The sequence below is a fragment of the Astatotilapia calliptera genome, chromosome 13 (genome assembly GCF_964374335.1).
Source record: "Astatotilapia calliptera chromosome 13, fAstCal68.1, whole genome shotgun sequence".
Taxonomy (NCBI): Eukaryota; Metazoa; Chordata; class Actinopteri; order Cichliformes; family Cichlidae; genus Astatotilapia; species Astatotilapia calliptera.
The window spans coordinates 14,652,147-14,671,836 of NC_137434.1; the positions used below are offsets into that span (position 1 = coordinate 14,652,147).

Here is a 19,690-nt window from a genome sequence, read left to right on the forward strand (position 1 = left end):
AACTCTGTAAAAAGCCAATTTTTAATCAATGAAGCTTCATCAGAAATGGTCTCAGTGGAAGGGTGGCAAGAAGCCTTTCTCAGGAAAGAAAACGGGAAGAAAAAGCTGAAGTGTGCCAAATTACAGAAGAGCTGGACTGGAACTCATCATCAGCATGCACTGCTACAACCAGCATTAATGTGGAGACTGACACCAAAGAAAAACACACATTGGAGCACTATGAGTCATGCATTGGACTCCCCAAAGCCCAGACCTCAACAGCAGTGATGGGCTCATCTTGACAGAGATCCAAAGAAAAGGCAGCCAACATCCAAAGAAGAGCTTTGAATGAGGAAGAAGAAGCCTGGAGAACTATTCCTGATGACTACTTAAAGAAACAGGAAAGAAAAAAAGCTGACTAAGAGTTCACGCAATATTTTATGGACCGCTAACAGGGAGGAACTAATCTTAACATCTTGGGAATTTTTTCTTTTTTTGCTACCAAAGCACATTCACAGCCTGTGTTGGTGGGCACTGACCAATCACAGACTTCACATGTTTCCCCGCCTTCATCCTCCAGCCGCCCAAACCTTGGACTTCAATAAGTGTTATATAACAGCTGAACTTTTATTTGCACTTCTCCCTTCGCTTCAGTCACTTCTCCACGAGTGCCGGAAGGATCGCAGGTATCGCAGCTTCCCATCCAGTAGTATCACTTCCATCTTCATTCAGCAGCTCATATTTCACTGTGATTGCATTGTTGCTTGTAGGTTCACGGGTTATCAGTTTAGGAAAAAATAACCAACAATCATGGGTGAAAGAGTTGTGCTGCACTATTTCAATGGGAGAGGGAAGATGGAGTCTATTCGCTGGCTTTTAACAGTCGCAGAAGTCGAGGTAAGTGCTTTTTTTGAAGACCTGCAGACTTGATCAGCTGTAACATTTGTCATTTCATGGTAAACGTTACAGCTGAATAATGAAAATGCACTCAAAGTTCAGGCTTTACATATTATTACTGTCCCAGAAACTGATCTAAATGTTTATATTCACAGTTTGATGAGAAGTTTTTGGACACCCGCGAAGAGTATTTAAAACTCGTAAATGGTGAGTTTAATAATAAAAACAAAACCCGTAACTAAAATATGAAAAACTGAATGAAACGGACATGAATTAAAGGGGGGATTTAAGCTAAAATCATGTTCATCTTTTAACTAAAGTGAATCAGCAGTTTTTGTGGGCAAAAGGTTTCAGGAGTGTCATGACCTACAAAGATGTAGCCTAAGATGAATTATTATGCCTGGGAGTGCCACCCTGCTTTACTAGCTTCTGTGTTTACCCTGCAGATGGAAAGCTCATGTTTCAACAGGTGCCATTGGTGGAAATCGATGGCATGAAGCTCGTTCAGACAAAAGCCATCTTAAATTACCTCGCCGAGAAGTACAACATGCATGGAAAGGACCTCAAAGACCGTGTCATGTATGGTCTTTTATTTGTTTATTTATTTATCAGACATAATAAAGATAGTCCGTCTTGTAATTGAAGAATTTTTTTATTTTTTATTTTTTTGCTGTTGTTGTTTTTGTTTTTTAGGATCAACATGTACTCCGAGGGACTGATGGACCTCATGGAAATGATTATGGTGCTGCCCTTCAATCCAGACCCCACAGCCAAACTGGAAGAGATTGAGAAAAAAGCAAAGGAACGCTACTTTCCTGTGTTTGAAAAGGTAGAAAAACAGAATAAAATGAGTTGTTGATGATTATAATGGTTTCTGACAACTAAAGTATGTGCTATGTGTTTTTGGGCAAACGTCTTAGGCTCTGACCGGACCCGTGTACCTGGTGGGAGGCAAACTAAGCCTCGCAGATGTGCTGCTGGTTGAATGCACCCTGATGCTAGAGGAGAAATGCGTTGGGATTCTCAAAGACTTCTCTGCTGTTAAGGTAACGTTGACAGAAACACCTTCTTCTATCATAACACTTGGTTTTTTTTAATGACACCATGAAAGTTTGTATTTACCTTTAAAGTTACAGGCCCTTTACAGGGTTTTTTCTGGGACATGCATGCTATTTCAGGGTATAAAGGTCCAATTTTTCAATCTTTAATAAATAAAGTTTTGGTTTAAAAAAAAAAAATCAGGTAAGAGGTTCTCTTTTTAGATTTTGTTTTTTCTTTATTTTATACATGGAATGGCAGTTATTATTAAACCAAGTACCGTGAAATGCTCAGTCAGCTTTCTGTGTTTCCTCACAGTCTTTCCAGGGCAGGATGATCCAAATCCCTGCCATCAACAGGTTTCTGCAGCCAGGCAGTAAGAGGAAGCCACCCCCGGGTGAAAACTATGCAAAGGCTGTCATAGAAATCTTCCAGATCAAAATATAACCTCAGTAAAACCCATTACATTCCTGCTACATTCCTCATTAGGCTGCATTATATCTGCAGGCCTACGTGGAAACAAATGCTGCACTAACACTATGGAAAGCATATGAATCTTGATGTGTGATCTTTCCTAACAATGTGAAATAAATAAATGTTGATCTTCCAAAAATATTTGAAGCTACTGTGTTTTTGTTCTGATTTTTTTTTAAAAAAAGATAATAATTATAATAAATTTGTGTCAAAGAAATAAAGAATGGGAAAACATTTCTTAGTAATCTGACTAAACCACCTCACTGAGCAGTAGACCGTTCCCTTTTTCAGGAGCTGAAAATTAAGTGGACAATTGACTGACTGGCACTTTATGGCCAGAAACCAATATTTCCTGTTCTTTTGTTTCATGTCAAATGTTGCAGACATTTCAAGTTGATTCTTAAATCTTACTGCTTCTCACTGTACTTTTAAATATGAGGCCCCAAGAGATGTTAGTGGAAGTGAGTGTGGCGTTCACTAGTCTGTAACCCTTCTGTAGTGCTAGCTATAGGTGGCGAGTACTGCTTCAGTGACATCTGCGCCATGAACGCAAGAAAAAGGGAAGTGTAATTTTCTCATCACTGAGCAAGCAGCTGGTTTAAAGCAGGAGGGTTGAAGAACATGCACAACAAAGTCAAACAATGCTGCCCACATTACTCGTTTGAGTAATATGTTGTGGTCAACTGTATCAAATGCTGCACTGAGATCCAGCAAAACTAAGACTGACATTTTTCCACTGTCTGTGTTCAGACATATGTCATTAAACACTTTGGTCAGAGTGGTTTCAGTGCTGTGGTTCTGTCTAAAACCTGACTGGAAGGCATCATAGCAGTTATTCTGTTTTAAGAAGTAATTGAACCTGGAGGTTTGTTTTTCGCCATCTGCGCTCAGCTTTCCTACACTCTCTTTTTTCATTTTTCACCAGTGTGGAGTTTCTCCAGGAAGACTTTTTCCTTCCAGAGATAACCTTCACCTTAATGGGAGCTGTTAAGGAATATATTCTAAAACACTTCTTCAGTAAAGACTCAGAGAAGAGAAACACACAGAACTTCTTGCTAGCAAGGGCAGCCTCCAGACTGAGAGACTCGCGCTGAGAAACTGCCCCGGTCTTTATTTATACTTCAGTGTGTGTGTGTGTGTGTGGGGGGGGGGTCCTGCTGATCAAAGGGTCATATAACAGCACAAAAGGAACAGCCTTGGTCATAAAGAGGGTAGTCTCCCCCTCACCCTAGATGGTTCACCCTAGATAACACAGTGAAGAAGTCCAGCAGTTCATCTAAACAAAAGGCACTTAGACTAAAACTGACATAACTACGTTAATCCTACCGTAAAACAATAAGACAAGGTACGACCTCTCCCATGCTCCTAGGATGTGGGGGTGAACACCCTGGAATGTTACAGACCTCCTAGGATGAGACAATCTTTCAATATGCCACAAACTATATACTTCTACACACAAGTGATTACATGCAGTATTCTACCATATGCAAACTTATATCACTGAAAGATTATACTGACTACTAAGTACAATTTTCCATTGACAGGAGCAAAAGTGTCCATTACATTTAACATTTTAGCATTGAAGCTATTGACGAGCTCATTGACTGAACCTCTGGACAGGTCAGGTGTTAATGGGAAAACCTGGTAAATATCTCACAACTGTATTCAGTTATACACCGTTTTGTGATCACCGCTGTTGATATATTTGTGTGGGCTGAACTTTTACTTTCAAAGAAAACACAGTAATGATCAGACAGGCCCACATCAGACACAGTAACCTTCGAAATGTTCAGGCCCTTGGAGATCAGCAGGTCAAGAGTGTGTCCTCTATTATGTGTGGCCTCTGTTACATGCTGAGTCAGCCCAAAGTTGCCCGGAGTGTTACTCAGGTCTTTAGTCCCTTTGTCCTGAGGGTTGTCCACATGGATGTTAAAATCCCCAACAATAATTACACAGTCCAAATCAACACAGATCACAGACAGCAGTTCACTGAGGTCATTAAAAAAGTCTGTGCAGTATTTGGGAGGCCTGTAAACATTAAGAAACACAACTTTGGATGGGGCCTTCAGCTGTAAAGCCACATATTCAAAAGACTGAAAACTTCCAGGAGATAGCTGCTTACATTGAAATGATTCATTAAATAAGACAGCAACCCCTCCTCCTCTCCTGCTCGCCCTGACCTCACTGATAAAACTGTAGTTAGGAGGGGTCGTCTCGATGAGAACAGCTCCACTGTTACTTTGGTCCAACCAAGTTTCAGTTAAAAACATAAAATCAAGGCTGTGCTCAGTGATTAAATCATTAATTAAAAACGTTTTCCCAGCTAAAGATCTAACGTTTAATAAAGCCAACTTAAGTGTTTTAGAGGTATTACTTGTCCCCTCGTGTTTGGGAGCAGTCTATGGCACACAAGGTATGTTTACTATGTTTAAAGATCTTTTAGAGTGCAGCTCTCTGTGTTTTGACCAGGCCACATGTCTCCTGTCACCTAAAAGTACAGAAATTTTAAAACCTTCTAGTAAACAGGGTCCCAGCTTCTCCTGGGAAAAGTCATCACTGCCATAATCCTCGCAGCCCGGACCCTCCACACATCACACATCAGACTGCGGAGACAGAGCATGAAGGTGGTAAGGAGGAGCTAAGGGGGACGAGGCTGGGCAATGTAACTTCGATTGCTCTGTTGAGGACGGGGCTCGATGGCGAACCTTTAACTGCTCTGGTGGGGGGGTTTATGGGGGACAAAAAGGGATTGGGCCGGGGGGTAGATCTGAGCCCAACATTGACCAGCTCCATCATCTCCTCAGTGAATTTCAGGTGTGGCGAGGAGGGAGAAAGGGAGGGGGAGGAGGGTGTTGGCTTGTCAGGGGTTTGGGGGACTGGGGAAGGTCGTGGTCCCTGGTCCTGGTCCTGGTCGTTGGTGTTGTTGAGAGAGTTGGAGGCAAATAGGGACCCCTCTTCTTGCTCATCCCAGGTGGGGGCAGATGGAGCTCCTCCTCAAGGTTTCTGCTGGGTTTTGTCTGTTCTTGGAGTACTGTTTGTTCCTCTTTATGAGATAACTCCTCGTTTATCTCAGCCTTGGCACCAAGCACAGATGGATGACGTATGGAATAAAACAAGTTGGAGGTGAACAGTTTCACCCCTGACTTGTTAAAATTAAATCCATTTGCTTTAAACAGATGCCTGCGTTCCCAAGAAATATTAAAATTGTTGATAAAATGCACTGAGTGGTCAGCACATGCTGATTTATTCAGTGCAAACAACCTGCTGAATCTCTCGTCTCCTCCTCTGACAGGCGGTACAGGTCCACTGATGAATACAGCTGCATTCAGAGAGTTTACAGTATTTAATAATCCAGTAAAGTCCCGTTTCAGAACCTCCGACTGTTGTTTGGACACATCGTTTGACCCTGTATGCAGAACAATGTTTGTCACAGTTGGATATTCATCTGCAATTTGAAGAATTCTCTCCTTCAGGTTGTTGACCATATCCCTAGGAAAGCAGATGACTTTAGTGTTCTTACCGCACATCCTTTGTACATCCTTTACAGCAGAGTCACCCACAATCAGAGTTTCAGGCCTAGCCTTTAGCTTTCCCTGTGGCCTTTTACTTTTCAACAGATTTTCAGACCTTACTTCGCTGCTTTTAGATGGATGGTTGTCCGATATAGATCCAGGGTCCTTTGATAGTGGAGCAAATCTGTTCTGCAGTTTCACATTCAGTTGTTTTGGAGGTTTGTTGTTAACCTTCCTATTCACGGTTGTCCAGTCCTGTTTCCTCCCGTGTACAGGGGTAGAAGAGCTTCTCTGTCAAATCAAATCAAATCAAATCAAATCAAATCAAATCAAATCAAATCAAATCACTTTTATTGTCACATCACATGTGCAGGTATATTGGGACAGCACATGTGAGTGAAATTCTTGTGTGCGAGCTTCACAAGCAACAGAGTTGTGCAAAATACAATAACATAAACAGGCAAAATATACGAATGGCTAAATCTGAAACTAATAAATATATGTACAATATATAATAGTATATGCAAAAAAAAAAATTTCTGGATGTGTATACTAAATGTTTTTCTACGTGTGTGTGTGTATACACATATTTTACAAATTAAATAGAGTAAACAATAAATAAAATATATAAAAATATACAGAGTTGAGACATGTGCAAAACAGTGGCATTACTGTACAGTATGGAGTGCATAATGTTGAAGTTCCAGTAGTGAAGCTGAGGTGTCTATGACGTGTTCAGCAGTCTGATGGCCTGGTGGAAGAAGCTGTCTCTCAGTCTGCTGGTTCGGGACCGGATGCTGCAGAACCTCCTTCCTGATGGAAGTAAGTAAGTAAGTAAGTAAAATTTATTTATATAGCACTTTTTAAGACAAAAACGCTGTTACAAAGTGCTTAACATGAAGACATGTCAAACAAACAATATAGCAACATAGAGGAAATATAAAAGCATATCAAACAATCAATAGTACAATATAAATATAAAATAAAACAACATATTACGCATTAACATTACCCAAATGCCTGTCTAAACAGATGTCGATGGTGCGTAGTGAGGAGGGTAAACCGTTCCACAGTATTGGAGCCAGGGTTTGAAAAGCGTGATCCCCCTTTGCAGCGAAGTAGTCTGAACAGTTTATGGCTGGGGTGACTGGAGTCCTTGATGATCCTCCCCGCTTTCCTCAGGCACCGCTTCCTGTAGATGTCTTGGAGGGAGGGAAGCTCACCTCCAATTATCCGTTCAGAGCACCGCACTACTCGCTGGAGAGCTTTGCGGTTGTAGGCGGTGCTGTTGCCATACCAGGTGGTGATGCATCCAGTGAGGATGCTCTCAATGGCACAGTGATAGAAGGTCCTGAGGATGCGGGGGCTCATGCCGAATCTTTTCAGTCTCCTGAGAAAGAAGAGGCGCTGCTGCGCCTTCTTCACTGTTTTGTTTATGTGTACTGACCACGTAAGATCCTCAGCCAGATGTACTCCAAGGAACCGGAAGCTGCTCACTCTCTCCACAGCAGCGCCGTTGATGGTGATGGGGGTGTGTACTTCTCTGCACCTCCGGAAGTCCACTATCAACTCCTTTGTCTTTGCAACGTTGAGGGTGAGATGGTTGTCTTGACACCAGTGGGTCAGGGGGCTGACCTCCTCCCTGTCTCGTAGGAAGTGAAGGCCAGTCGGTTTCAGAGATTTCAGCTCGCTGTGTCCTGCCTGTGATACGTCCTCCCCCTTCCAGGAGACATGATTTATGTCTTGGTTTTGCACCAAGACAGTCCAAGGGGGGATTATCGCTTGAGGATTTATTATAATGCACAGAGTCTACTTTCTTGGTCATGTTATCTGTGCTCCTTAGCCATCTCGCTGAGAAGCACAACCTGCACAGAAAGGACCTCAAAGATCGAGTTATGTATGCTCCACTTCAATAATCATGGAATAATAAAGAGAGAACTTCTGATACTATATCGTGGCTGTATTTAAATACATTATTAAGCTTTTCCTTAGGATCAACATGTACTCTGTCACTGCCGTTCTGTGCAGACCCCAAACCTAAACTGGAAAACATTCAAAGCAGAGCAAATGAGCGCTACCTTCCTGTGCATGAAAAGGTAAAATAACTGACTCTTTTTGTTTAGAAAAACATGATTGTTGCCAAAATGGCCATTATGCATTTTTTTGGACAAATTTCTCAGGCTCTGACTGGACCGTTTACCTGGTGGGAGGTAAACTAAGCCTCGCAGATGCTGCTGGCTGAATGGACCCTGGAGCTGGAGGAGAGATTTCCAGGAATTTACAAAGACTTTCCCAACATTAAGGTAACAGTGACAGAGCTGGATATGATTCAACGAAACAACGAATCACCTGTCCTTGTGAAACTGAAGCACATACAGGGCATTCCAAGAAAAATCAGTGCCTCCCACCCCGTCCTCTCAAAATCAACTTCTACAATAACTTTAGTATATTTAGAGACGTCATGAGAATTTGTATCTCTATTTTATGAATACTTAATAAGTTACAGACCGTTTAACTACACCGAGGTGGTTACCCTCTGCTATGTCAGAATATAAATGTCAAATTTTGCATATTTTCATTAAATAAACCAAAGTTACAATGAGAAGCACTCCCAGAGCGCAAACCTCTGCCAAAGCAGCTCACTCAGTGGGCAATATTTACTTTTAAGTGAGTCGTATTGTATTTTGTATGCAATCATTTTGGTTTTTTCCTTTTAAAATGTACTTTTAAAAGAAAAAAATGTACAGCTCATTAAAGACATAATGCATTTGGTGAAATGTAAAAGTGAGATCAAAGGTCAGGTATTTGTTAAATGTTGCCAATACAAACAAAAGCAGCAGACTTTTAAGTGCAGTTTTGAAGATAGAAATTGGACCTTATTTGACCTTGAAATGGTCAGAAATCCAAAGTAATGTGATAGTTAAAATTCCCTTAAACTATTCTCTATATGCTGTCAATAAAAACAATGGAAGTAAGAAACATGTTTTAAATATCTCTATATAGGATTATTATCACTTTGACCTTTCAGATCACTCTGTTGATGTTAAAAAGTCAGAGGTCAAGTGTGACATGATATCTTAAATCTTTATGTGGTATTTTCTATATGTTGACAGTACATGCCACAGTTGTAATATTTAATGTTTCTAGGTTATAGGGCTTTCCACTAATATACCATTAAGTACACTTTGAAGACCTTGGTGGATGTAACCCAAATTTTAATGGGTGGTTAACATGACAGAAGGACACAAACACAATTGCAGAGGTTAAAAAAACGTCAGCTGGTTCTCAGGGATTCAGGTGGAAGCTTTTTTAAGATTTGATGAATTTCATATTGAATGACTCATATTATTATTGTTATTAAAACTCAGTACTGTGAAACGCTTAGTCAGTTCCCAGTCTTTCCTCCCAGTCTTTCCAGGGCAGGATGATCCAAATCCCTGCCATCAACAGGTTTCTGCAGCCAGGCAGTAAGAGGAAGCCACCGCCGGATACAAAACTATGCAAAGGCTATCATGGAAGTCTCCCAGTCCAAATTACCATCTCAGTAAAATCTGTTCCTTATCATGCAGCATGTTTGTGATCATTTATATCTGCAGGCCTACGTGTCGATAAATGCTGCACTAACAGGATAGATGAGAAGGTATGTGAGCTTTTCTAACAATGTGAACTAAATAAATGTTGGCTAAATGACCTCCCCAACATATCTTGAAGTTCTCCAGAGGCCTGGTAATGAACTAATCATTCGATTCAGGTGTGTTGAAACAGGGTAATGGTAAATGGCCTGTATTTATATAGCGCTTTACTAGTCCCTAAGGACCCCAAAGGGCTTTCCATATCCAGTCATCCACCCATTCACACACACATTCACACACTGGTGATGGCAAGCTACATTGTAGCCACAGCCACCCTGGGGCGCACTGACAGAGGCGAGGCTGCTGGACACTGGCGCCACCGGGCCCTCTGACCACCACCGCAACGGGTGAAGTGTCTTGCCCAAGGACACAACGACCGAGACTGTCCAAGCCGGGGCTCGAACCGCCAACCTTCCGATTACAAGGCGAACGCCCAACTCTTGAGCCACGATCGCCCGGGTGAGATCTAAAACCATTATGTGCACTTATATGAACATCTGAAGAAGTGTCGCTGGTTGTTTAAAGACACATTTTGATTGAATTTTGTCTTCTAACACAACACTTTTTAGTTTGTTGCCTCAGAGCAATGTTATGCAGTTAGGCTGCCTTTCTTAGGGCAGCAACGCTAAAGCAGTGCTTCTGAACTCTGATCCTGGTGACTCTGTTTTAGGTTTGTTGAAAGGTTTTTATGGGGATAACTGCAGGGACTTGGGTCACAGGGAGAACCTCTGGGGAAATGATTTGAGAGCACTGAGTGATACATAAGCAGCCAAACCAACTGAACTTGTACCAAATTGCAGGAAATAGGCACAAGAACTTTTTATGGGAGGAAAAAATGTGATTGGACAGTTGGGGGTCATTCCCTCAGTGAGGAAAGTGAACTAGATGAAAGTGAGAATTAGGTTTGAGGAACAGTTAGGAGATCAAGGGTCAGTTAAAGGACACACATGTTCATGTACAAGTGTGTGGGTAACCAATAGTGTGTGTGTATATGAATGATGATGTGTGCCTGTGTTGGGAGCTGGAAGGGGGCTTTATGAAGGGAGCTGGAAGGTACCGGGATGGTAGTCCAAAAGGCAAATGACAGAAATGACACCCAGCTCTGTTTTATAAAGTTCCACACATTTAAATTCATTTGCAATAAAGAGTTATCTTATCTTAAACACACACAAACATGCAATATCACATAAAGACCAGCCCAAGCATGGATGAGTGCACACACAAATACACTCAGTTATTTGTTTGTTGGATTAAATGCTTTTATGAAAATTGAATAGATAGATAAAGTAAAAGTGCCACAGGTGCATAGTGAGGCCCTCATACTGTATATTTAACATATACAACAGTGATTAAAAAAACAATAACAAAACAAATAACCTTTTAAATAAGTAGAAATTATTAATAAAATGATTAAACTTTTAAGAAAAAAAGATCATAAAAAGTTTGTTTTTTCAACAAAAACTAAAAAAGGAAGGCAGACTGCCACGTGCAGCGCCGCATTTGGATGTGTCTGAAGCTTGGAGCTTGACTTCCCTACGTTTCTCCTACAAATGGGCCTTGAGCTTGTTTGGAGGTTCTAGCAGGGGAGCGCAGCTACTGGTATACCGATGGATGGTCGTCCGCCGGGGGGGGACATCGTCCGCTGCCACCGAGCGCTGGGCGTCGGGAGGGACACACATGGACCGGTGAGGGAGGAAGGGGACACCCGCCTAGCCAGCCAGATCAGCCGAATCAACCCTAGCGATCAATGGGGTGACAGATGTCGCAGCCAGATCGCCCTCACATCCAGAAACGCTCGGTCGTTTAGCATATTTTATAGCCCTGCATAACAAACCTGTTCACAATGAGGGTTTAAAGACTCAGAGTCCTGGTCGGGATCCGTACAGTTTGTGTGGTTCATCTTATAAATAGAAGCTGCATCGGTAAAATTATTTTAAACAGTAAAACAGAAAACTGTATCTGTTTTACCCATGATGGTTAGCGACAAAATGCAAATAAGCATGCTTGCATTGGCTGAAGCTGCCCAATCAGCGCCTTCACGCATTTTCCCCGCCTACTCCACCCCTTCAACAACCCTGAGCGCTGTGAATGTTACGTAAGATTAACTTTTACTTCCACTCGTTTGCATTTCTGCGTAGAGGTTGAGTGCGCACAGGTATGAAAACTACACACGCAGGGGAACAGCTTCCACATTTATGCAGCTGCTTGCGAATTTACTGTGATTTCACTTTGCTTCACAGATTTTAGGCCCTGAAAAACAAAAAGAAAACACCGACAACAGCCATGTCCGAAAAACCTGTGGTGTACTATTTTAATGGGAGAGGGAAGATGGAGTCAATCCGCTGGCTTTTAACTGTTGCAGAAGTCGAGGTAAGTGAAGGAGGTGTGAGTTTTTGAAGAACTGCAGGCTTTTGTGCAAATCTGATTTGAAATACTTTCTTTGCAGTTCGATGAAGTGCTTCTGACAACTCGGGAGCAGTATGAAAAACTCCTTGATGGTGAGATGGGTGCATGCAGGGAATGCAAGAGATAGGATTATTCTGGGTAAACATTAAACTAAAGGTTCAAACAAGGAAGGTTAAAAGTTTTGGGGTTTTTTTAAAATCTGTTAAATCGTTTAAAATTGAACTCATGACTGTGGGTGGAGTTTTTGTGGTTTGCCTCCAAGTCATGCTTTAACTTCCCCTCCCATCCACCCCATGGTCTTAGAGCCACGTTATGTAATCTAGATTGAGATAGCAGCTTGTATGCAAACATCTCTTAATATCTTCTCATCTACAGTCAAAGATGCACGTTAAAACAAATTGTGTTGGTCTTTTCCACTGGGAGTGCAAACCTGCTTTACCTGCTGCTGTTGTGCTTTCTCCAAAGATGGGGCGCTCATGTTTCAACAGGTCCCTTTGGTGGAAATGGATGGCATGAAGCTCATTCAGACAAAAGCAATCCTGAATTACATCGCAGAGAAGTACAATCTGCATGCAAAGGATCCCAAAGAACGAGTCATGTATGGTCCTTAAAAAAAAAGTGTAATAAAGTTTTTGTCTTACATCATAGCTGTATTTAAATAGGTTATTATGCTTTCCTTCAGGATCAACATGTATTCCGAGGGATTGACAGACCTCATGGAAATGATTATGATCCTCCCCTTCACCCCAGATCCCAAACCCAAATTGGACAACATTCAAAGCAAAGCAAAGGAGCGCTACCTTCCTGTGTATGAAAAGGTAAAATAACTGATTGTTTGGTTTAAAAACCTGAGTTTCTGCTGATCATTGCTAAAATAGGTGTCATAAAATAGGCTCTGACTGGACCCGTGTACCTGGTGGGAGGTAAACTAAGCCTTGCTGATGTGCTGCTTCTTGAATGCACCCTGATGCTGGAGGAGAAATTTCCAGACATTTTGAAAGACTTCCCCAATGTCAAGGTAAACGTGTTTCAACAAAAAAATAAATCAACAACAAGTTCAATGAGAAAGCCAAAGCCCAGTGCTGTGAAACGCTCATCTTTCTGTTATTCCTTCCAGTCCTTTCAGGGCAGGATGACACAAATCCCCGCCATCAGCAGGTTTCTGCAGCCGGGCAGCAAGAGGAAGCCGCCGCCAGATGAAAAATACTTGAAGAATGTTGTGGAAGTCTTAAACCTCAAGTTGCCACTTTAAGAAAAACGCTACAAAAGATCTGTTACATTCCTCATTAGGCAGCGTGATTATGATCAGTTACATCAAAAATCAGTTACATCTAAAATCTTAATTAGTTTAAAGGACAAACAACACAATAAGAGTTAAGAGGCAGATAATCATTTACCAGCCTCTTAACTCTTATTGTTAAGAGGCAAGTAAATACGTGAAGATAGACGAGGCACCAACACAACAACATGGAAAGAACTTCTGTAATCTTCTTTAGCAATAAATGCATTTGACAAAAACACTCGAAGCTGCTGTTTTTCTTCTAGATAAAACACAACAGTTTTTAATGAATTAAACTTGTTTTAATTTGCTGTTATTAGAAAAAAATCACAAAAACTCTTTCCCCATCATAGACGGACAAGAATACAAATGAAAATGCTTCAACTTGTTCTTTTTCTCAAGTTCTAGAAATAAATCCGAGCCCTAACAGCACCCAGAGCTCACAGTCGTCTCCTGTAGTGTGGGTTAAGAAATCATGGAAGTTCCCATTCATACACTTGCTCATATGCATGTATTAAAAAAATAATACTGCAGTAAAATTTGATTTAGTCGGCTTAGTGGGAATGTTTCCTGTTTCCAGGGTAAAGGTTGATGTTCTCCCGGTCAGACGATCAGAAGTAAGAGGCGAAACACCATCAACAAGCTGTAAGACAGACAAAAGCAACTGCATCAGCGAGTTTAACAAATAAATGTCCCAATCCCTGATTTGTGCAACAATTTGTACTGTCTGGTAGCACGTCTGACTCTGACCTTAGCCCTGTCATTATTCCAGCTGGCATTAATTTCCCAGAGTTCTTGTATCTCATTCCCATGATGACTGCGAGAACTCCCGAGGACACTGAAAGAAAGAAAACACCCTGTTATGACACTAGCTGGACACTGAACCTCTACACTCTTGATTGTAGCCGGGCTGCATATAGAGAGCCATACTCACGCAGTGACACCTTGATGTCCTTTGGGTCACTCGTTATGTTGTAGGCACCGAAAGCGGATAATCCGCCAAAAACTAGACCAGCCATCAGGGACATCACGCTGCCTGCGGGGAAACGCAAAAATCAATCAGGTTTGATTTCATTTCCAACACTTTAATATTTAGTTGAGCTTTATGCACAGCTGTGGTCAGAATCTGAATCAGAAATACTTTATTAATCCCGAAGGAAATTATGCTCCTCAACCTTTTCTCTTGTATCCCATAAATCCTCCAAAAGCAATGGCTGCAGCATAGCTGAAGCCAATCCAGTCCAACGCCATCGTAAAGCTGAAAACCAAAAAGCAGTGCAGGGTGTCAGGTGGTTAAAAGACACAACTCAGGACACTTATTCAGCTTTAATCTTTACCAAGCATGCGCTCCCCAAATTATCGACAGTATCGATATCGGATCGATACTAACATGACAGGATCGATACTTTGTTTCTATCCTCTAAGTTCAGTGTATAGCCACTGATGTGTGTTATTATTTTTTGATTTGTAAATTGATGATGATTCACCTCATTAGTCATGACATAAGTTAAAAATATCGGTATTGCTATCTACTGCATCCACTTGGTTTTGGATAAATACGCAATTTTGCAGGCACAGCACTGCTCACCAATGCAGATACTGCACTACTCCCAAACTATTCTTCATAATTCTTGGGTTTCGACATATGTGTAATCTAATCATATCTACCCACAATAAGATCTCCGGATGTTGCTGTGAGCCTCTGGGATGATTCAACTACAGAAACAATCGCAGCACAAAGCTAAAGACGTGCACATGAACGCCTATGCTGGCTACTTTCTTTAAACTGTTGTTAAAACGACTACGTATTGGTGAAGCTCACATGAATTGTTACTGTTGTATGAATCGTGTTGCTGCATATTACATACCTGGAGTCCAGACAAGTGAGCAGCAGCAGCAGCCACAACCTTTGGTCCGAAATTGCGCTTCCTCGTTGACTGGCCGTGGAGATACGTAGAAATGCGTAAATCCCGCGTCATCAGGGGTTGTGAAGCGCGTCTCTCCCGCCGCCATCTTTCTCAGGGGTTGTGGCCACAGTTATATATCGTATTTCTATGCACAGCTCCCGAATGTTATTGTGTTTATTTATTTTAACGTTATCTATTCATAACGTTTCACACGTTACCCAAGCTGTTTTCTGTACCAATACGAAGCCAGATTCTAATTTCGGTTAATTTTTAGGTCCAGGTAATTTTTATTGGTGAAAGAGAAAAAATGATTTGTTAAAAATGTTGTTGCTCAGGTAGAAAACTCGTGGACGGAAAGTAGAAGCGGATCATCTCCCTCTAACCCTAGCATCCACCTCTGTCACACCAACCATCTTCCATCAACCCTCTCTGTGGTCCTCTTCTTTTCCTCCTGACTGGCCTGACTCCTGACTTCATCCTTCCACCATCTTTTCTCCGGTAAATCTACTATCCCTCCACTGCAAATCTAATCCTGCCCATTCTGGTCACTCCAGGATAATAATAATAAAAAAAAAACGTCCCCTATCTCTTCCTGTCTGCTTGTTAATAAGAAGACTTTGAAAGTACAAAAACATGACTATACATATGTTTGTCTGTTTTCCATTTTATTCATTTACTTATTTTTAGATTCTTTGGTAAAGACTAATTTTAAAGGGGGAACTTGTCAGTATTTACCTTTCCTGTTCATCTTTGAAGACTTAGTGTCAAATTAAATTTTTACATAAACATTAACAATTTGATATATAAGCGCACTCAACCCTATCATTTAAAATAAATACCTTATTACATTAATTATCCTGAACAACTTACTTATGTCCAGCTGTCCATACAGGTTCAACCTACAGGCAGAGCAAATGAAACCGCTGGAAAGTTAAAAATCCTGACTTCAGGAGGTGCGGCTCTCCCGGACCAACATGGCTGCTGTCTTGAGTACTTCCAAACAAAAACCAGAAGCGACCCCTAGCGGTAACCTCGAGCTAATATTTTGACAACTTTCCCTATCTCTGACCCATTTCTGAGTTTCTAGTGGCAAGTGACTTCTCTGAACTACTATGGCTTTTCACACTTCTAAAAGTAGCCCTTCAGGACTCTATTTCTTAAAACTGGAGACACAAAGCATATTACAAATGGTAAGTGGACTGGTGCTTGTATAGTGCTTTTTTTCCTTTTCTTTGTTAACTTTACTTGAGCACTCAATGTGCTTTATACAACATGCCTCATTCACCTATTCACACACATTCATACAAAAGATTTTTTTTCTACACCTCAGTCTTTTAATCTAACATTTAAGCACAAAAAAGAAACATAAAATTCAAGATCTGCAATATGATATAAAATATATCTCCCAAAGAAGAGCCCCACATGTGTCTCCTTCACTGCATTGAGCTACAGAGTCAAGTGTGCTTAATTTTAGGTCTTTCTGTAAATTATTCCATGCTGTTCTCCTCAGATCTGTCAGAACTCCATGCACATCAAAAAGCAAAAGATGGTCTCTCCCTGCTTTAGCCCAGAAGATGCAGTGTTCATTTTCTCCGAAAATGGTTTCACATTTTGTTTCATCATATTTCCACTTTGAATGGGTTCATTTTGAATGAGCTTTGGCACAGAGTTGTGTTCATTGATAATGGTTTCTGACAGTGCTCTTGAGCCCATGCAGTGATTTCCACGACAGATTCGTTCTAGGTTTTTATACAGTGCCACCATTGGGCCTTGTACCTTGTCCCCTGTGCAGAGATTTCTCTAGATTCCCAGAATCTCTATATGATATTATGTAATATAGATGATGAGATATTCGAGCCAGGTCTTCCCAATTTATGTTAAAAAATAGATATTCAAAGTATTTCTTTGTTTTTCTTGCTGAATGGTGAAACTCTATAAGGGGCCCTTTTTATACCCTTCATGTTTATGATCTGTTGCCAATTAACATAATTGTTTCTTTGTAGTATCACTTTTCCAAACTTTTTGTTCCCCCATGCAAAATTCTTTGAGACGTGTGGCTGACATCAAATCAAAATTGAACTTTTTGGAACTGGGGTTGTATTTATACTGATTTAATGTGAAATTTAGTGAATGCAATGTCTCTAATAAAAACACAAAAACAGAAAATTCTAAAGTTTGGCTTTCAGTGCAAAATTCGATTAGATCTGCAGTGTATGTAAATATGTTGCAAGGGCGGGTAGGAAGGGCACGAGGTGAGCAAGGATACAGTCAAAGCTTTTACGGCATTTTAAAGTAAAATCAAACAACTTCTTCTTAAGTACAAATCTTGATAATATTAATACGCTTTATTTGTACACACAACATTTAAAAAACAGACTTAAAGTACAAAAAGCAGACTTTTCAGAAAGTAAATTCAAACATCAGCCCAAAGAAAACAGATACAGTTAATGTGATGAAACAGAAATAAAGATTCAAGGTTATGACAAATAAACAACACTAATAAAATCACAAAAGCAAGAGAGCTGAAACAATAAACAGAACCAAAAGAGACAAAAAAAAAAAAAGAGATGACATCACATACGACACCAATAAAATCTCCTCAGGTAGATCATTCTAGAGTCGAGGGGCTCTAATGGCACAGTGATCACCTTTAGAGTGTGACTGTGAAACAGCTGGAAGGCCCCAGCTGAGTATCTAAATTTGCAAAATGGCCCATGAGGAGTCAACATGCTCTGACATGCAGCCAGACCCTGACGCACTCAGGAAGCATACAGGGAACCAATAGCAAGAGCTGGATTCATGTCAGGCTATCTGCTAAAACTACTAAGAAGCAAGTGCTTAACCAAAACATGTCTTATTTCACACCACATTACAGCCTGCTGGATGTTTTAAACTCATCTTTTTGCAGTAACACCATAACACACGTGAATAATGAGATCACAGAGGAGATAATATCTTATAAAAAAACCAACAGATTGTTATCAGGTTTTAGCTGTGTGGAAATTTTGCGCTGTTTGTTGTAGTTTTTCAGGGTTTTATCAAAGATAATTGGTTACTCTGGTGTGTTGGGTGTTGCACACATAAAATAAAATCTACAGTAAACTGCACACTCCTACTGTAAAGCTTTACTTTACTTCTCTGTAGTATCATAGTTTCAAAGCGCCGTAGCCCAAAGAACTTACCCATGTCACAGATGGTGATGTGAAGAGTCTGCTCTCTTGGATCTTCAGCAGCATGTCCCAGATGATGCATCAGAACCAAACAGGCACATCAGAAAACTTGTGACTGAAGGCGAGGACTTTGTCATGAAGAAGAACTAGAGGACTGGTGGAAAGAAACTTGGGGTGAAGCTAGACAAGAACAAAGAAATGAAAAAGGAGGACGAGAAGACAAAACTGAAGGGTGAGAAGAAATTGGAAAAGTTACTGGGGATTAAAGAAATGCAGGAGATGAAGTAAGAAATTTAACAAAAACTTGATGAAAGGATGAGAAAAGGTTGGATGATAAGAAGAATTAGCAGTATAAAAGTAAAATTAAAAGAAAAAGGAATGACTTGTGTTTTTTCAAGCACAGCAGGCAGAGCTGCAGAACAAAGAAAACAAAGTGCAAAGAAAGGGGGAAAAGGAAAGTCAAAGGGAGGGAACAGGCTGAGCAGACAGGAAAAAAGTAAGAGAGTAAAAAAACAAAAAAGAAAGAGTTAGAATAAGAAAAGGTGACAAAAGAGAAAATAAGGACCAACACGAACAGAGAGAAAAGGAGGAGAAAAGAGTTCAGAAGCCAGAGAAGAGGAGAAGGAGCTCGGCTTCAGGAACTGGATCTGAAGCGTGACTGTGCCAAGTGATGGGGAAGGTAAAGACTTGCCTTTCTGCCTCCCCCCTCTATAGGGGTGTTTGCAGGATTTAAATGGGGGAACAGAGGAGAGCCAATAACAAGGCTGAAGGGATCATGGGAAATCAGAATATTTCATGAGAAATTAAAAAACAGAATTTAGAAAAAACTGGTGCAGAAAACTTAGGACATGTTTTAAAAGACACTGTAAAACCAGGCATTGCCTTAGTTCATGTTGACCAACTGATTTGCGAAAAAAAAATTAGAGCCAGGGCCCCCTCCCCTCCCCGCCTCACTCATCATCGTCTCCATTGTTCCCTTTCTCTGCCCACCTCCTCCTTTATCTCAGCCCTCTGTTGACCATCCATCACCAATCATTAAAAACTAAACATCATCAGGTTTGTTTCTGCATGATGTCGTTACTCTGAATAAACACAACAGGTTAAACCCCACAGCAGACCGACTGCATCTCATTGTTGAGCTGGTGCTTATCTCACCAATTTCAGAAATGCCTGCCGTTTGTGTTATTGATATTAATGCATTCCCAGGCTTTTAATCTCCAAGCTAAGTGCCAAACTTAACTTCAGTCACTCGTGCAGGTGGGAAGAATCATTTGTATGGAGGGCCGTGAAAGGTCCTAAGACTGAAGAGGCTGTCTACAAAACTTTGAAAGGCAGTTTAAACACCACAGCCCACCCGAGTATTGTTCCTGACCATGAGAAGTAATAAAGCATAATG

General features: G+C 40.9%; 4 protein-coding genes across 6 annotated transcripts; 2 read left to right on the forward strand and 2 right to left on the reverse strand.

The window, feature by feature from the left end:
* The first annotated feature begins 523 nt into the window (after positions 1–523).
* On the forward strand, positions 524–2,529 carry LOC113034546 (glutathione S-transferase A2-like). The gene is made up of 7 exons (XM_026189188.2): positions 524–665; positions 750–876; positions 1,032–1,083; positions 1,323–1,455; positions 1,570–1,705; positions 1,797–1,922; positions 2,233–2,529. Exons 2-7 carry the CDS (start codon positions 790–792, stop codon positions 2,359–2,361), a joined length of 663 nt encoding a protein of 220 aa, XP_026044973.1. The 5' UTR covers positions 524–665; positions 750–789; the 3' UTR covers positions 2,362–2,529.
* Positions 2,530–5,688: 3,159 nt separating this feature from the next.
* On the reverse strand, positions 5,689–7,406 carry LOC145419565 (uncharacterized). Of its 2 annotated transcripts, XM_080287593.1 has the most exons (4): positions 6,913–7,406; positions 6,578–6,713; positions 6,021–6,191; positions 5,689–5,877 (listed from the first exon to the last, which is right to left on the reverse strand). In XM_080287593.1, the coding sequence occupies exons 1-4, from the start codon at positions 7,269–7,271 to the stop codon at positions 5,830–5,832; spliced, it is 714 nt and encodes a 237-aa protein (XP_080143719.1). In that variant the 5' UTR covers positions 7,272–7,406; the 3' UTR covers positions 5,689–5,829. The 2 variants fall into 2 exon arrangements, with proteins under 2 accessions (XP_080143719.1, XP_080143720.1); XM_080287594.1 differs by lacking the exons at positions 5,689–5,877; positions 6,021–6,191 and having other exon boundaries at positions 6,235–6,713.
* A 4,158-nt stretch (positions 7,407–11,564) lies between these two features.
* Positions 11,565–13,456, forward strand: LOC113034545 (glutathione S-transferase 3-like). 2 transcript variants are annotated; one of them, XM_026189187.2, is made up of 7 exons: positions 11,565–11,687; positions 11,773–11,902; positions 11,979–12,030; positions 12,404–12,536; positions 12,621–12,756; positions 12,831–12,956; positions 13,056–13,456. In XM_026189187.2, the coding sequence occupies exons 2-7, from the start codon at positions 11,816–11,818 to the stop codon at positions 13,188–13,190; spliced, it is 669 nt and encodes a 222-aa protein (XP_026044972.1). In that variant the 5' UTR covers positions 11,565–11,687; positions 11,773–11,815; the 3' UTR covers positions 13,191–13,456. The 2 variants fall into 2 exon arrangements, with proteins under 2 accessions (XP_026044972.1, XP_080143721.1); XM_080287595.1 differs by having other exon boundaries at positions 11,578–11,627.
* A 41-nt stretch (positions 13,457–13,497) lies between these two features.
* Positions 13,498–15,230, reverse strand: tmem14a (transmembrane protein 14A). The gene is made up of 5 exons (XM_026189205.2): positions 15,086–15,230; positions 14,393–14,475; positions 14,152–14,253; positions 13,968–14,055; positions 13,498–13,860 (listed from the first exon to the last, which is right to left on the reverse strand). Exons 2-5 carry the CDS (start codon positions 14,466–14,468, stop codon positions 13,821–13,823), a joined length of 306 nt encoding a protein of 101 aa, XP_026044990.1. The 5' UTR covers positions 14,469–14,475; positions 15,086–15,230; the 3' UTR covers positions 13,498–13,820.
* Between the last annotated feature and the right edge of the window lie 4,460 nt (positions 15,231–19,690).

What these genes read in the sequence shown, in the direction of transcription:
- LOC113034546 (XM_026189188.2), top strand. Translation starts at nt 790, where the DNA reads ATGGGTGAAAGAGTTGTGCTGCACTATTTCAATGGGAGAGGGAAGATG. An exon ending in ACTTTCCTGTGTTTGAAAAG is followed by an intron (nt 1,706 to 1,796) that starts GTAGAAAAACAG and finishes CAAACGTCTTAG; the next exon opens with GCTCTGACCGGACCCGTGTA. An exon ending in AAGACTTCTCTGCTGTTAAG is followed by an intron (nt 1,923 to 2,232) that starts GTAACGTTGACA and finishes GTTTCCTCACAG; the next exon opens with TCTTTCCAGGGCAGGATGAT.
- LOC113034545 (XM_026189187.2), top strand. Translation starts at nt 11,816, where the DNA reads ATGTCCGAAAAACCTGTGGTGTACTATTTTAATGGGAGAGGGAAGATG. An exon ending in TAACTGTTGCAGAAGTCGAG is followed by an intron (nt 11,903 to 11,978) that starts GTAAGTGAAGGA and finishes CTTTCTTTGCAG; the next exon opens with TTCGATGAAGTGCTTCTGAC. An exon ending in GATCCCAAAGAACGAGTCAT is followed by an intron (nt 12,537 to 12,620) that starts GTATGGTCCTTA and finishes GCTTTCCTTCAG; the next exon opens with GATCAACATGTATTCCGAGG.
- tmem14a (XM_026189205.2), bottom strand. Translation starts at nt 14,468, where the DNA reads ATGGCGTTGGACTGGATTGGCTTCAGCTATGCTGCAGCCATTGCTTTT. An exon ending in GGACATCAAGGTGTCACTGC is followed by an intron (nt 14,056 to 14,151) that starts GTGAGTATGGCT and finishes TCTTTCTTTCAG; the next exon opens with TGTCCTCGGGAGTTCTCGCA. An exon ending in GGAATAATGACAGGGCTAAG is followed by an intron (nt 13,861 to 13,967) that starts GTCAGAGTCAGA and finishes TCTGTCTTACAG; the next exon opens with CTTGTTGATGGTGTTTCGCC.
- LOC145419565 (XM_080287593.1), bottom strand. Translation starts at nt 7,271, where the DNA reads ATGAGCCCCCGCATCCTCAGGACCTTCTATCACTGTGCCATTGAGAGC. An exon ending in CTGTTTAGACAGGCATTTGG is followed by an intron (nt 6,714 to 6,912) that starts GTAATGTTAATG and finishes TACTTCCATCAG; the next exon opens with GAAGGAGGTTCTGCAGCATC. An exon ending in AACATTATGCACTCCATACT is followed by an intron (nt 6,192 to 6,577) that starts GTACAGTAATGC and finishes TTGATTTGACAG; the next exon opens with AGAAGCTCTTCTACCCCTGT.